Consider the following 12,305-nt stretch of genomic DNA (forward strand, 5'->3'; position numbering starts at 1 on the left):
CCTCCCTAGGTTTTTGCATGAAGGAAGCTGGTTTCAAATGTTTCCAAGGCCTGAACGTATCAAACTATTTTTGAAATTCTGTTAAAAAGTGGGAAAATAATTCATTTTGAAAAGTGTCATTCTGGGTGCCCATGCTTTGTACACATGTCCATACCTAAAGTTTGGGTGGTTTCGTGTTTGACTATATCATCATTCCTTATCATTTACAAGGACAAGTAACCTGTGTAAAGATTCACAGCGTACTGAGGTGAAGAATCTTTGCACTGAGAAGTAGCCAGTATGCTCGGACATAACTAAAAACTGTGGCAACTTAGAATGTGATTTCCTGATCAGTTTAAATAAAGTCCAYTCTAAATTTGGTGTTCTGCCCTCAGGCATGTTCCTTTGGTCCCTTTCTTTTGTCAATGTCAGAATTTGAGGGGCTGTACGGTCAGCCAGATGGGGGAGCTGATAATACTAATAATTTATTTTGACATCAAATAATTTATTTTGTTTTGACAGAAGCAGTTTTCGCCTGGATCAGAGCTCTGGCTGGCCCACCGCYGTTGCATCCAAATTATAAGCCAGCCTCAAGGGTAAGACGCTAGCCCGAACGYGAGCGTTAAAGGTTTATTTCTCTTTAATGGCAGTGTGTAGACGTGCAGCATTACGGGGTATCACAGCTATTAGCTCTACCAACCTGTCCTGAGGCAGCGGCRCCCACGCAACCAGTGTTTTCTGTTGCAGCCTTAAACACGTAACACAAATACGCCTCCACCGGTGCCATTGGTTGTGGGAAGTTTACATGGATTGCTTCCAGATCTGTGCCAGGAGCGGGCCGTGTGTGTTTATAGCCCCGGTGCTGCTGGTATCACCCGGCACGTGTAGTTTCGCTGGGCCGCTGGTATCGCCGCGCTGCGGGGAGGGCCCACCTGCACCTCCCCTGCCTGCCCGCCCGTCCGTGCGCCTCCTCTGCACTCCTCTGCACGCCTCAGCCCGCCCGGCACCGCTCGCGACGGCCCCGGCAGCGGCCGAGCCACGGCGCGTCAGCGGGGCTGCTGGCAGGGTAACTGGGCACGTGAGCGGGGCTGCTGGTGGGGTAGCACGGGGGTGCTGTTAGTGGGGTATCACGGGGGTGCTGTTAGTGGGGTATCACGGGGATGTGAGCAGGGCTTCTAGTGGGGTAGCACGAGGGTGTTTTCAGACAGGCTGCTAGCAGGGCAGCACGGGGGTTGCTGTTAGTGGGGGTTTTGTTAGCAGGGCAGCACAGGGTGCTGTTAGCAGGGCAGCGCGGGGGTGCTGTTAGCAGGGGTGCTGTTAGCAGGGCAGCACGGGGGTGCTGTTAGCAGGACGTCGGGCAGCACCGTGCTGCTCGGCAGCTGAAGCAGGGGCGCCGACACGAGCGCAGGCCCCAGCACCTCGACCCGAGCACCCGACCCAAGCACCTCGATCCGCGGCACCGCGAGGTCCTGAAGCGCAGAGCCCGGCTGCTGCCAAATGGTAGGAAAACTTGTGAAATGGGAAACGGCTTTTTTTCTACTCTCTAAAAAATACCTCTCTGCTAAGAGTATTTTTCTGCTATGTTTTTGAGCAGTAAAAGGTTTGTGATATGTTGTTTAAGGAGGAAAAAAATGAGAAAATGTTTCATTTAGGAAAAAGACAACCTTTCATGGGGAGAAATGTGAGATTGTGGGAAGTGTTAATGAGGAATATGCTCCATCACTTCCTAACTGTGTCAGCCTGTGCGTTTCAGGAGCTGAAAATCAGTGGAATTCTTGCGTRCTGGTCAGTGACGAGATGCCCCTGTTTCTGCTCGCAGAGCATGGCCTTGCAGTACTGTTTGTCTCTGCAAAAATGCTTTGATTTATGTGGTACAGCTTCCCAGCTAAAACTGCTGGGTAACAAGCTGTATTACTTTGTCATAACTTTTATATACCTAGTTGATGGGACTGTAATTACTTATGATATATATTGTGCCACTATTAGAATTTTAATGTGGCTATGAAGGTTTGTGCCTTGCTACAGTGCTCTCCATTGATCTAAGGCTCAAAAGTGGAGGTGTTTCAAAGCCAACATGTGCTAATTAATCTCTATTAGCAGAGCAGGGAAGCTGGAACATTCAATTGCTCCCTTTACGGTACTTCAAATAAAATTTTTTATAAGGGTGTGTGAGAAAAGCACACAAGCAAATTTAAGGGAATATTGTAAAAAGATTAGTTTGTCTAGTAAGCCTATAATTACCACCTTTTTTTTTTCTCAGTTTTGATCTGTAAATATATGCCCATGAGATTCTTGAGAATGCCGTGCCTTTATACAGGCCTTGAGAAATTTATCTGACATCTGCAAAATCTTGGGCCTGAGGTGGTTACAAAACTGAAGCGGGAACTGCTTGTAGCTCAAGCAGATGAAGTCCAGAACAGACCAACCCGAGCCCTGCCGTCAGCATCTCCTTCTTTCTCTAATTCATCTCTTTTAAGGAAATAGGACAGCTTTGTCTTTCAGGAAAGCTTTAGGTCACACGTAGCGGTCACAGGAAGGGTCAGAGGGGGACTCACTTCTTGCAGGCCCAGAGCTGCCTGGCAGGGTGTTTTCTGAGCAGTTCTTCAGTGGCATCAGCCCACTGAGGAAATGGAAACTCCCTACCCTTCTCTTGCTTTAAAAATAAATTCTTTATCAATATGACTATATCAGTTAGGAATGTGGAGAAGAAATCCCACCCTGCCTGGATATTACTTTACAAAGGAAAGCCCAGMTGCAAATGCCTTTGGAAACAAAAAATGGTTCTTTTTTTCCTCCGTAAAAGGGTATTCCTGTATGCGGGGATACGAGTCTTCATTGGCAAATGATGCATCTCCACTGTTGTACTTCCTGGAGATCACATGTTGTGACATTTTCCTTTCATGGACATTAGGGGGAAACTCCCCTGAAAGGCAGTGTCAAGATTTTAACCCCTGTTGCTGCAGTTACCAGAAACATTACAAAATAGGCTTATTACTGCTTATTTCTAAAAAGCACAGGCCCAACAGATGAGAAAATCATACGGTATGATACCTTATACAATTTATTGGTTGCAGAGAACAAACCTGAAAAAACAAAATCTTTCAAAAATTGTCTTCCAAACTTCATAATGTGTAATAGCTTACACAGTAATCTTTTTAAAGGGCCCCAAAGAGTGAGAATGTAAGTATATGTTAAAAAATAGGATTTATATTTTTCTGCTTAAAATCTGTCCTTTCTCACAGACAATTCTGAAACATCTGCCAGCACCAAGATAGTCAAAAGGCAGGAAATGACCTGTCTTATCACTTGCCTTCTTAAGCCAGCTAGCAGCATGCCTTAATTCACTAAACATAAATTCCAATATAAATCATGATTCCAGGAGGTAAAATTATAAAGCTGTATTCCAGGAAAGTATACATTTCTACGATTACAAATTACATGCTACCATTTAATAATTTTAGGAAGTCTGCATTGATATTTATATACAAGAAGTTATGGTGGTCTGCATCTATCTTTGGGATATTATTAGTGAGTGACTTTCTTGATGAATATGCAGAAATATGTGGTAAAACCCTTGAGTACTGAAGCAATTGGCAAAAATTCAATTAATGGATTTAGGTTTTATCCATAAAAAAAGCATTAAGATGGAAGTAAAATGAATTTAATACCTCTGAGCAATTCAACCAAAGAGTAAATATGACAAATATTTTATTCAGTGAAAACTATCCTGTAGAATAGTAACATATAGCACTACTCCAGCACTTGCTCCTACATAAATTGCAGTATTTGGGTGAGTAAAGAGAAGGTATTGCTGGGTACTTTTGAATGATGGCATATACAAACTTATTTAGCCTCATGCACACTATCCATGCTATGCTGTGGGGCTTTTTTGTTTGTAATTTTCTGCCTTTAAAATATTTATTGTGCAATTCAAGTACTTGAAAACTTCATGCCAATTAAACATAATGGCATTTTGGCTTTTCTACTTAGTTGATGTTAATCTTTCAAATCCTTATCACTCAGATCAGAGCTGAATGTCATATATTTAAGTCAGGCAGAAGGAGGAAAACGAAGGAAGCTTTCTGTTTTTATTAGGCTCTTATTAAATGGGCTCTTAAACATATTAATCTCGCAATGCCTGATTAACGTACCAAATATCGTACTTCACACAGTTCCTTGTAAGTGTATTTTTAAAGGAGAGCTTTCAAACTGGAGCAAATGAGGTTTACTAGAAGCACACTTAGCAGGCTAGTGGTGGTCCRCCTCGATGGCAGCAAGGGGCCGTGGGCTTCGTGTTCCCGTGCCTTGCACCCCTGTAGCAGAGAGCCCCGCAGTGAAACCAGAGGCGTTACAGCAGTTTTCCAGTGTTGTAATAACACCCACTGGGAGGAGGTGCTGCTTACTTCCATAATCATTAATTTTTCTGTCCTCTTGTAACCCAGCTGTGTTTTCTGGTTGACTGGCAAAGATATCCTAATCTTGCCTTTGACACTGTCTGTCGATATGGAAATAATTGCTGTCACCCATACATACCCACACCCATACCCATACATACCTTATTTGTATAAATTACGTGTGTGTTTGGCGTACCTGTATAAATCAGGTATGTGTATGGTGTATCTGTATAAATTACAGATGTACCATGGCCACGCAACGCGCTTCATGGTCAAACAGAGAGGTTCCTCCCTGTCTCCAGCTGCAGGTATCAGCTGTGCACCGTGAGTCGAGTTGCCTGTGAGCTACAGCAATAAAGCAACAGGAGGAGGGCTGTGGTGCTGCCCTCCCGCCGCTCCTAGGAGCCCAGGYGTCCGCTCTCCGGTGGCTCCCGTGGTTTCTGGAGCGCTGTGCGCACGTCTCCCAGTGGTGGCTTGGGGTGGCATTTCCTGAGAGCAGTTCCTGTGCCTACRGGCAGTAGCTGGACTAAGGTCTTGACTTGCTTGTTTAATTTGGGGTAAAAGGTGCCGTTTACAGTCACCAGCATATGCAGCAACTGGAGATTCGGGCTATATGCCTTGTGGCTGCAGCGTAGGCTGTTTGGGTGCACGTTTTGGAGTGGGGCGCTCCTTTGTGTGCCCCAGAGATGAGCTGAGCGTGGCCCTGGCTGGCACCCTCCATCCTGCACTTCCCCATGGCAATGGCAAGGTGGCTCAACCTGGAGAGACAGGTTCCTTCCTGAAGGGCCCCAAACCACGTACTGAGAGGCAGAAGATGTGTAAGCTGGTGAGCAGCAAGCCTGCACGTTGCCCAAGGGAGAGTTTTGTGCTTTAGCCTCTGCAGTACGGGTCATCTTTAATGTAAAKAGATCAGTTCCAGGCCAGTTCTTGGGTTTAAAGAACAGCTGGCATGTACTGCTGCTGAAAGCATGTCTCTTATTCAAAGCATTTAAAATGCAAAAGATTGCTGCCATCCGTTCGTACTGAGACTTTCACCATTGCCGTGGCTGTCAGCAGCAGCAGGGAGGAATTACTTAGCAAAAATTTCCTCTGCTGTAAAAGAATAAGGAAAGGGCCTGAAACTGAATCTCATCTCACAGCACAGAATTAAGTATAGTGGGCAGGGGAAAGAAAGAACTTCTGTCAGTATCAACTGGGTTTCTTCRTGTGCCTCTCTATTCTTCACCCTCTATCAGCGCATCTTATTAAGATACAAAGTCAGTCTTAGCTTAGGGGTTCCTTGCTGTGCAAGAAATGGGTACTCACAAACTGTGCATGTCTGGCACTGCTGGGACCACACATGGGAAGAAGAGGAGAGGGAGAGGRGAAAGGAGGGAAGAGGAAGGAGAGGGAGAGGGAGAGGAGAGGAGAGTTTAAAGTTTTATTTTGGCATCTGAACGTACATCAACACCAGACCCTTTGAATGAGAGCTACCACCTTGCCGCGCAATCGGTAAATTTTGGTGTCACCTCCCGGTAGCTTGTGCTGCTTAMAGATAAACAGAGTATCTCCTTTCCCGTGGGCGTGAAAGGCTCGTGTTTTGGCAGACAAACTGAGAACTGTGACAGCGTGCGCACGGATAACTGCGCTACCCACGTCAGTCAGCACTATCCCCTTTGCCATCAGGCTTAAGAGCGGCACCGGTGGCCTCTTATCACGTAGTCCCTTCCCTTGGAGACTATTTGCTACGTTCCACTGGAAAAAGAAAAAAAAAAAAAAGAAAAAAAAAAGAAAAAAAGAAAGCTCTGGAGGACAAGCCCAAAAACCTCTCCAAAGGAGCCCCGGCATCCTGTTTAGAGTACGGATGTTACCACTGTGGAAAGTGACCTTCTTCCCGATTGTGCTTTTGCCAACGGTCGCTTCACAGTGTGTACRTAATCCCCACAACAGTGTGTTTAATAATAGTATTTTATACCGGGGAAACTTTATGCCATGGCCGCCGCGCTCCCTCMGAGGCGCGACCGTTGGGGCGACCGTTGGCACGACCGTTGCGCGGCCCCCTGCCCGCGCGCCGAGGCTTCCCCCCCGCCCCCGCAGCGGAGCCGTCATGCCGGGCAGCGACACGGCGCTGGCCGTGGACAGGACGTACTCGGACCCGGAGCGGCACCGGCGCCGCAAGACGCGGGTAACGCTCTGCTCCCCGCCATGAGGGGAGGTTGTGGCGGGGAAGGGGAAGGGAGCGGGGGGACACGGCGCGTTGCCGCTTCCCCCGCGGAGCCGCCGCCGGGTTGTGCTCAAGGCGGAGCCCGTTGGCGGCGGCGAGGGGGCTGCTCTGGGTCCCGCGGGAAGTTCTGGGCTGGTGCCGGTGCCCGCTGCCGCCCTGCTGCTGGCGAGGGTGAAGCGAAGGCGGCTGTCGACATAACAGAAACCGGCTTCGGCTCCATCCGCAGCAGAAACCGGCCGGGGATGAGAGCAGGAGAGAGCTTACTCACCAAAGTCAACAGCAGTGATTAGCTCGAGGCTGACGGAAAAGGTTTATCCGCCTGTGTTAGGCATAGAAAGTAAGAATATGTTATGTACCTGTGATATATGACTTTATGGGACAGCTTTCTTTTTGGTCTTCTGGTGAGTTCAGCTTTCTTTTACCTCAGTACTTTGATGTTTTGTTATTAAAACTGCATGTTTGCAATGCTCGTAATTCTGTCGTATGCTTAGTAGCCTGTGGGATGAGTCTGCCACGGGTGGAGGCTCTAGTTTATGCACAGGTTTCAGTTCATACCGAAGTGCTCAGCTCAAGCAGGTGTCAAGCAGCTCGCTGTTCCTGTGTGCTGTAAGAAAAAGTGAAGGAAAAAGGTAGCTCTGGCTGGTTCTGACTATTGGCAAAAGCTCTGTCTTCAGTGCTTACAAGATCTTGAGCTTGTGGGTAAATGAGCATCCCAGTTTGAAGTGTAGGGCTGAGTTATTTGTGGAGAAAAACTGCTTTTTCCTCTTCCCTGCACTGACCATTCCCTCCCATCCCTCCCATTCCWTCCCATCCCCTCTAGCCATTAACTGACAGTGCTGGAGGGAGAGGATGAGCTTCAGGTTGTGCCTGCATAATGAAATGCTTTAAAATAACACCTTACACACACTGTGACTTTGCTGCCGGAGTGCTGCCTAACGTGCTCTTCATGCTGTGGGACAGGTGCATGTTGAAGCTGTGAACCAGTTTTAAGAATTCCGTGTATTTCCTTTGTTTTTCTTTTTACAAGTTGAACTAATTGCCTTTTTCTCATTGTTTGGGCTGTAAGATTAGCGTGCAAACTAGTTTCCGGTGGCCGTAGAAGAAAGTTGCATACTTCTAAGGGTGATTTTTGGCAAGATTAGGAGTTAAATCTGAAGCTTCCAATCTACAAGATCTGACAATCTGCTTAAAAGCATAAAATATCATAACTAATATTCAGAACACTTGAATATTGAAAAATAAAAATCTCATATTTAGGAGACTTTGGGAGGGATTTGGGTTGCTGAGTAATTTGGAGTTTCTTTAATCGGGCTTAGCCTCTCCTTCCCTTTCTGCAGCCATGAGAGCTGGAAATACGCCTCTCATGTCAATTTGGTGGTCTTCTGTAAATGCATTGCCTTCAGGTGTAGGCTTTACAAGCTGTGTTGCGCATCACAGAACTTGCAATATAATTGCCAAAGACGGGAGCAGCAGGCTCTGTGTTCCAGGTGAAAGTGAGGGCTTGTGTTAAATCCACTTGTGCTTATCCAAGACGAGCAGGATTTTCTTCCTGAGTAAATGACCCTGTTAACTTCAACAATCCTGTTATTTCTTTAATCAGGAGGATGGAGCAGMAAGTATGAATGATAAAATGATATTATGTAAGAAAGGAGAAAGAGAAAAAAAGGATGCCAATGTAGTCAGGGCTGCCRTTCCCAAACAATATTTGAGATATTTGGTGAACCCAAATCACCCAGGGAGACTTGCTTGTGTGAAGAAAAGCTTGGAGCTGACTTTATCAGAGGGATGAGAGAAGTATATAGTAATAGAGAAAGAAAAGTTTAATAGATACAGCTTGGGGGAAGGAAAGGGCCAAGTAGCTGCTGAGTCTGCAGTCTCTGTAACAGATTACTGAGTCTGTTTCGGGGTGGGCAGTTTTGAAGGACTTTGCAGCCTTCTGGGATGCAGATCCTGGCTGCATCTCACAAGCACATCTAAGGATTTATCTTACGAGAAAGTGAAGCCTTCTCTATGGACAGGGTGGGAGGCAGTACCAAAACTGCTACTCTTCTCTAGGAGAATATTCTCTCAGAATATATCCCAAATTCAGCTTGCAGAATCTCTAGAAAAAAAATTATTGTGAATGTGGGAGTGTTCTGTGTGTTTAAAAGGGAAGATCTGAGAGGAAAGGGTTTTAAAGTTCTTGCTGAGGTTAAGAAGCTGTTCAGCTCAGTGTGAGAAAACAGGTCCTTTCAATAGGTAGCTCTGAGACAATGTGAAGGATGAGATTGTGGGTGCTCTGCTGGCAACTCTCTGGGGAGCCCTGGGTCTGTTTTCTGCAAAGGCTCCAATGCCTCGAAGTGATAAAATTCTTGATAGAAGATCATCTGGTTCATTCCTAACTAGGACAAAAGAAGAAGTTATGGCTGCTTAAGGAGGGAGAGTATTTTGAGGGTTCCTGCTCGCTTCCTTGAAGGAGCTGCAAGAAAGTTGACTTAGGCTGCACATGGCAGCACAGTGTAGTGTAAGACCACTATTAGTTATGGAGCAGCTCTAGTTCTGTAATTCTAAAAGCATCTTCTGATGCACCTGGTGCATATGAGCCCCACTAGAAGTCTATGCAGGGGTATGTCCTGCCTTTAACCAGCACCAGGTGTTCCAGAGAGAGAGGCCAGCAGGGCTGGCTGTGCAGTTTCCTGTAGATTGTAGCCTGTTCAGGTGAGCTGTCTCCTCTTAGTGGTAGAGATATCTGAAGTGCTAGTAGTTATCTCTTCATAATGCAAACAAACAAGCAAGTACTGCCAGAAGCAGAAGTGGATGTTCTTATTTCAGAAGTAGAGTGGCTGGAGAGAGTGTCTGAAATGCTGCTTCTGTTTCTGTCAGCAAGAGTAGGTGTCTCCACTTGAGCAGCGGGGTTGGACTAAATCATCTCCAGAGGTCTCTTCCAACCTCAACCATTCTGTGTGATCTTAGTGTGCTTTCAACCTTGGCGAGACCAGACTGGCAATACAGCCATTGTTCTGTGCATGAGCTGGTTTTTCCATGATGACAAACTAGTTAAACTTAATATATAGAAATCCTTTTGTTTTCTTGCTTCCTAGTAGTGTAAAAACATCCTCTGCAATGTCTCTTCTTATTTTCTATGCCTCTCTTATGATCCCTCTCATTAATCTTTTCTATAAGCAAGGCCTTAGAGGCCTTTTTATAATCTCTCCTCATATGGAAGTCTTTCTAAGCCTCTAATCACTTTCATCATCTGTCCTTGGGTCCCCTTTGTTTCTTGCAACCTCCAGTATGGTTAGGGGAAATAACATAAAGGGACCTAGAAGGATTAAAAATGTTAACAAAAAAATCAGTTTCAGGAGAAGGGAGATTTAATCTATACTCCTGCTGTTTCTTTGAATATAAAGATTACTGTAGAAATGCCCATTCTGGGCTTTTGTAACTTGCACTCAAACCTCCAGTTATTTGTGCTCAAGGAACTTCTGCACACCTTTCCCCTGGTGCCTTCACTTTTGGAACAAGATAATGTGATGGGGCAGAATATTGCTGAGATTTCCAAACATTAGTTTTAAATTCACTGTTTATCTAAAGGTGTCTAAGACCTGTCAAATAATAGGTAGCATGATGCAGAAAGATTGGGAAGAAGAGCCACAGATTAGTTTGTTAGCATTGAAGAATAGCCCATTTTGCTTATTTAAAATAATCCTGTTCTGATTGCTTTGTCATTGTAGAACGACGAACTTTTTTTATTTTTTTTCTTCCTCCAGTGCTTTAGCGTCAAAAAAGAATGTTAGGAAGTTAACAAAACTGGCACCTTTTTTGTGTGTTCTGAGTTTGGAGATTGAATCCACCTAAAAGGTAAAGGGCAATGTGAGATGCAATTTGTTGCTGTCAGACAAAACAAGAAAAGGGGAAATTGTTGTTCTGCAGCTTAAAATGTGTCGCTGTGTTCCCTGATCACGCAAGGTGAGCAGCCTTGGTAGAGCTGTGAGCCCTAAAGATCTTTTAACTCAACGTCACCTTCCTTCCAACTTAACAAGGCTGTTGTAAACAGTAAGTGGAAGCGGGGGSGGATTCGTGTTCTCCCCATGGTGTCATCTGGTTTCTAGGTTTGGAAATTTCTGAGCGTTAGACCTCCTGACATTGCTGGTCTCTGCATGAAAACTTGGTGTTGCTGAAAATTGCATATTGTCTCCTTTGCTATGCTTCTGATTCATCCTTGTCATAGGAGTAATATTGCTTGCAGGACTGGAATATCTGTTAGTAGATCTTTAAATATTAGGTATATTTAAAAAGATTTCACTGGAGGAAGAAAGTTCTCCCCTTGGTTTGCTTCTCTTTTGAAGGACAAGTAATTGCCCTTCTGTCAGGCTGCCAGGGGTGCTGCCGGGGGACACAGGCAGCTATAGATCCTTAGTTTGCTTATTGTTGTTGGCTCCGTACGTACAGCTTTAAGCAAGTGCCACCTGGCGCTGTGTCTGCTGAGAGGCTCTGTCTGAAAGGTTTTTGGCTGGCTTTGACTTCTACTATTGCTATTCAGGCGAAAAAGATTCCTGCTTGTGGCCAGTGCTGCCTTGGCACTGTTAGCAAGTGTGCAGCTTTCATCCGCACCCCGTGGTGAGCGGCTTTGGGAAAGACCTCAGAGAGWTTCTAAATAGCATTGGGGAATGGTGGAACCTGCAGATGAAAAACAAGAGCGTGTTCTGATACCGTAACGTGTAATTTCCATTATGGTTAATGAGGGTTGCACTACCTTTAATATTGAAAGTTTTCTTCTCTTCCTTTAGTTCACAAAGAGAGGGAAGGATTAATATTTTAAGCCAAAAATAAACCCGCTTTTCTAAAGCCTTGACATATGGGACCTGGTGTGCAACTGCGTTGGCTTGTGGCTTTGCCGCTCATGTTTTTCAGGCTCTCTCAGAAATTGAAAATAAGGGCTACMTAATCTAAGCTTAACGTCAGGGAAAAGGTGGGAGCAGAGGACTAAGGTAATAACACCCACAAACTGTGAGTTGTGACATCATTGTTAGAGAAAGTTGCAATGAGGGTCACTGTTCTGTCTTAAAAAAATATATATATATATATATTAAAAAAAAAAAAAAAAAACTTCCTAATATGGAGGCCTGGTCCCTCAGACTATCATCAGATTTGATGATCATGAAATGAAGCTTTAGAAAAGAATTGGTGAGAACGGATGTCCTCCACTCTTAAAGGAAAACTCTGTTGCCTACCATGACTGAACTCCTCCAAATTTAGGCAGATAGCACACCTCACAGGAGATGTGAGGTTTGGGGTTCTAKAGGTGTTTAGTTTTTAATTCTAAATTACTTTAAAGTGTGCTTTTAGTGCTACACCACTGGAAACACTGCGACAGGAAGAGAAGTCTGATTAGGAAAAGTTGAGGTGGCAAGTTTCTCTGGTTTTGCAGCATTCACTTCTCTTTATTCCAAATTATTTCAGTACATTTTGTACAGAAGTTACAATTAAGGCAGTGCTCATTGCTCAAATGCAAAATGCTATGAATATGTGGAAAATGCGCTGCTTTATACTAGCATGTCTGGACAGGTAAGAGACACCCAGAGATCAAATTGACAGACCAATTAGAACTGACTCATGCTCTTCTGTAAGTCAGAGCAGCACCAGCTGGCCTATTTTGTACATCTGCTGATGACTGCCAAAGATTTGTTGCTTTACTTTCACTTCTTGGGAGAAAAAAAAATAAATAACAGGAGCTAAAAACTTGCTAG

At 44.9% G+C, this 12,305-nt stretch overlaps 1 protein-coding gene across 4 annotated transcripts in view; it reads left to right on the forward strand.

The window, feature by feature from the left end:
• Nucleotides 1–556: 556 nt before the first annotated feature.
• The window catches only part of TMCC3 (transmembrane and coiled-coil domain family 3), a 50,101-nt gene continuing 38,352 nt past the window's right edge, over nucleotides 557–12,305 (forward strand). The window contains exon 1 of one of the 4 annotated variants that reach the window (XM_026035542.1): nucleotides 557–575. Coding sequence is in view for 2 of the 4 variants with exons in the window: in XM_026035537.1 (XP_025891322.1) it covers nucleotides 6,460–6,537 (78 nt within the window). In the remaining 2 variants the exon portion in view is untranslated. Of the gene's footprint in view, nucleotides 576–6,452; nucleotides 6,538–6,863; nucleotides 6,978–9,227; nucleotides 9,274–12,305 lie in introns of those variants that run through there. The other 3 variants (XM_026035537.1, XM_026035538.1, XM_026035541.1) reach the window with 3 other exon arrangements.

The sequence above is a fragment of the Nothoprocta perdicaria genome, unplaced genomic scaffold (assembly GCF_003342845.1).
Source record: "Nothoprocta perdicaria isolate Ctin4 unplaced genomic scaffold, notPer1 scaffold_160, whole genome shotgun sequence".
NCBI lineage: Eukaryota > Metazoa > Chordata > Aves > Tinamiformes > Tinamidae > Nothoprocta > Nothoprocta perdicaria.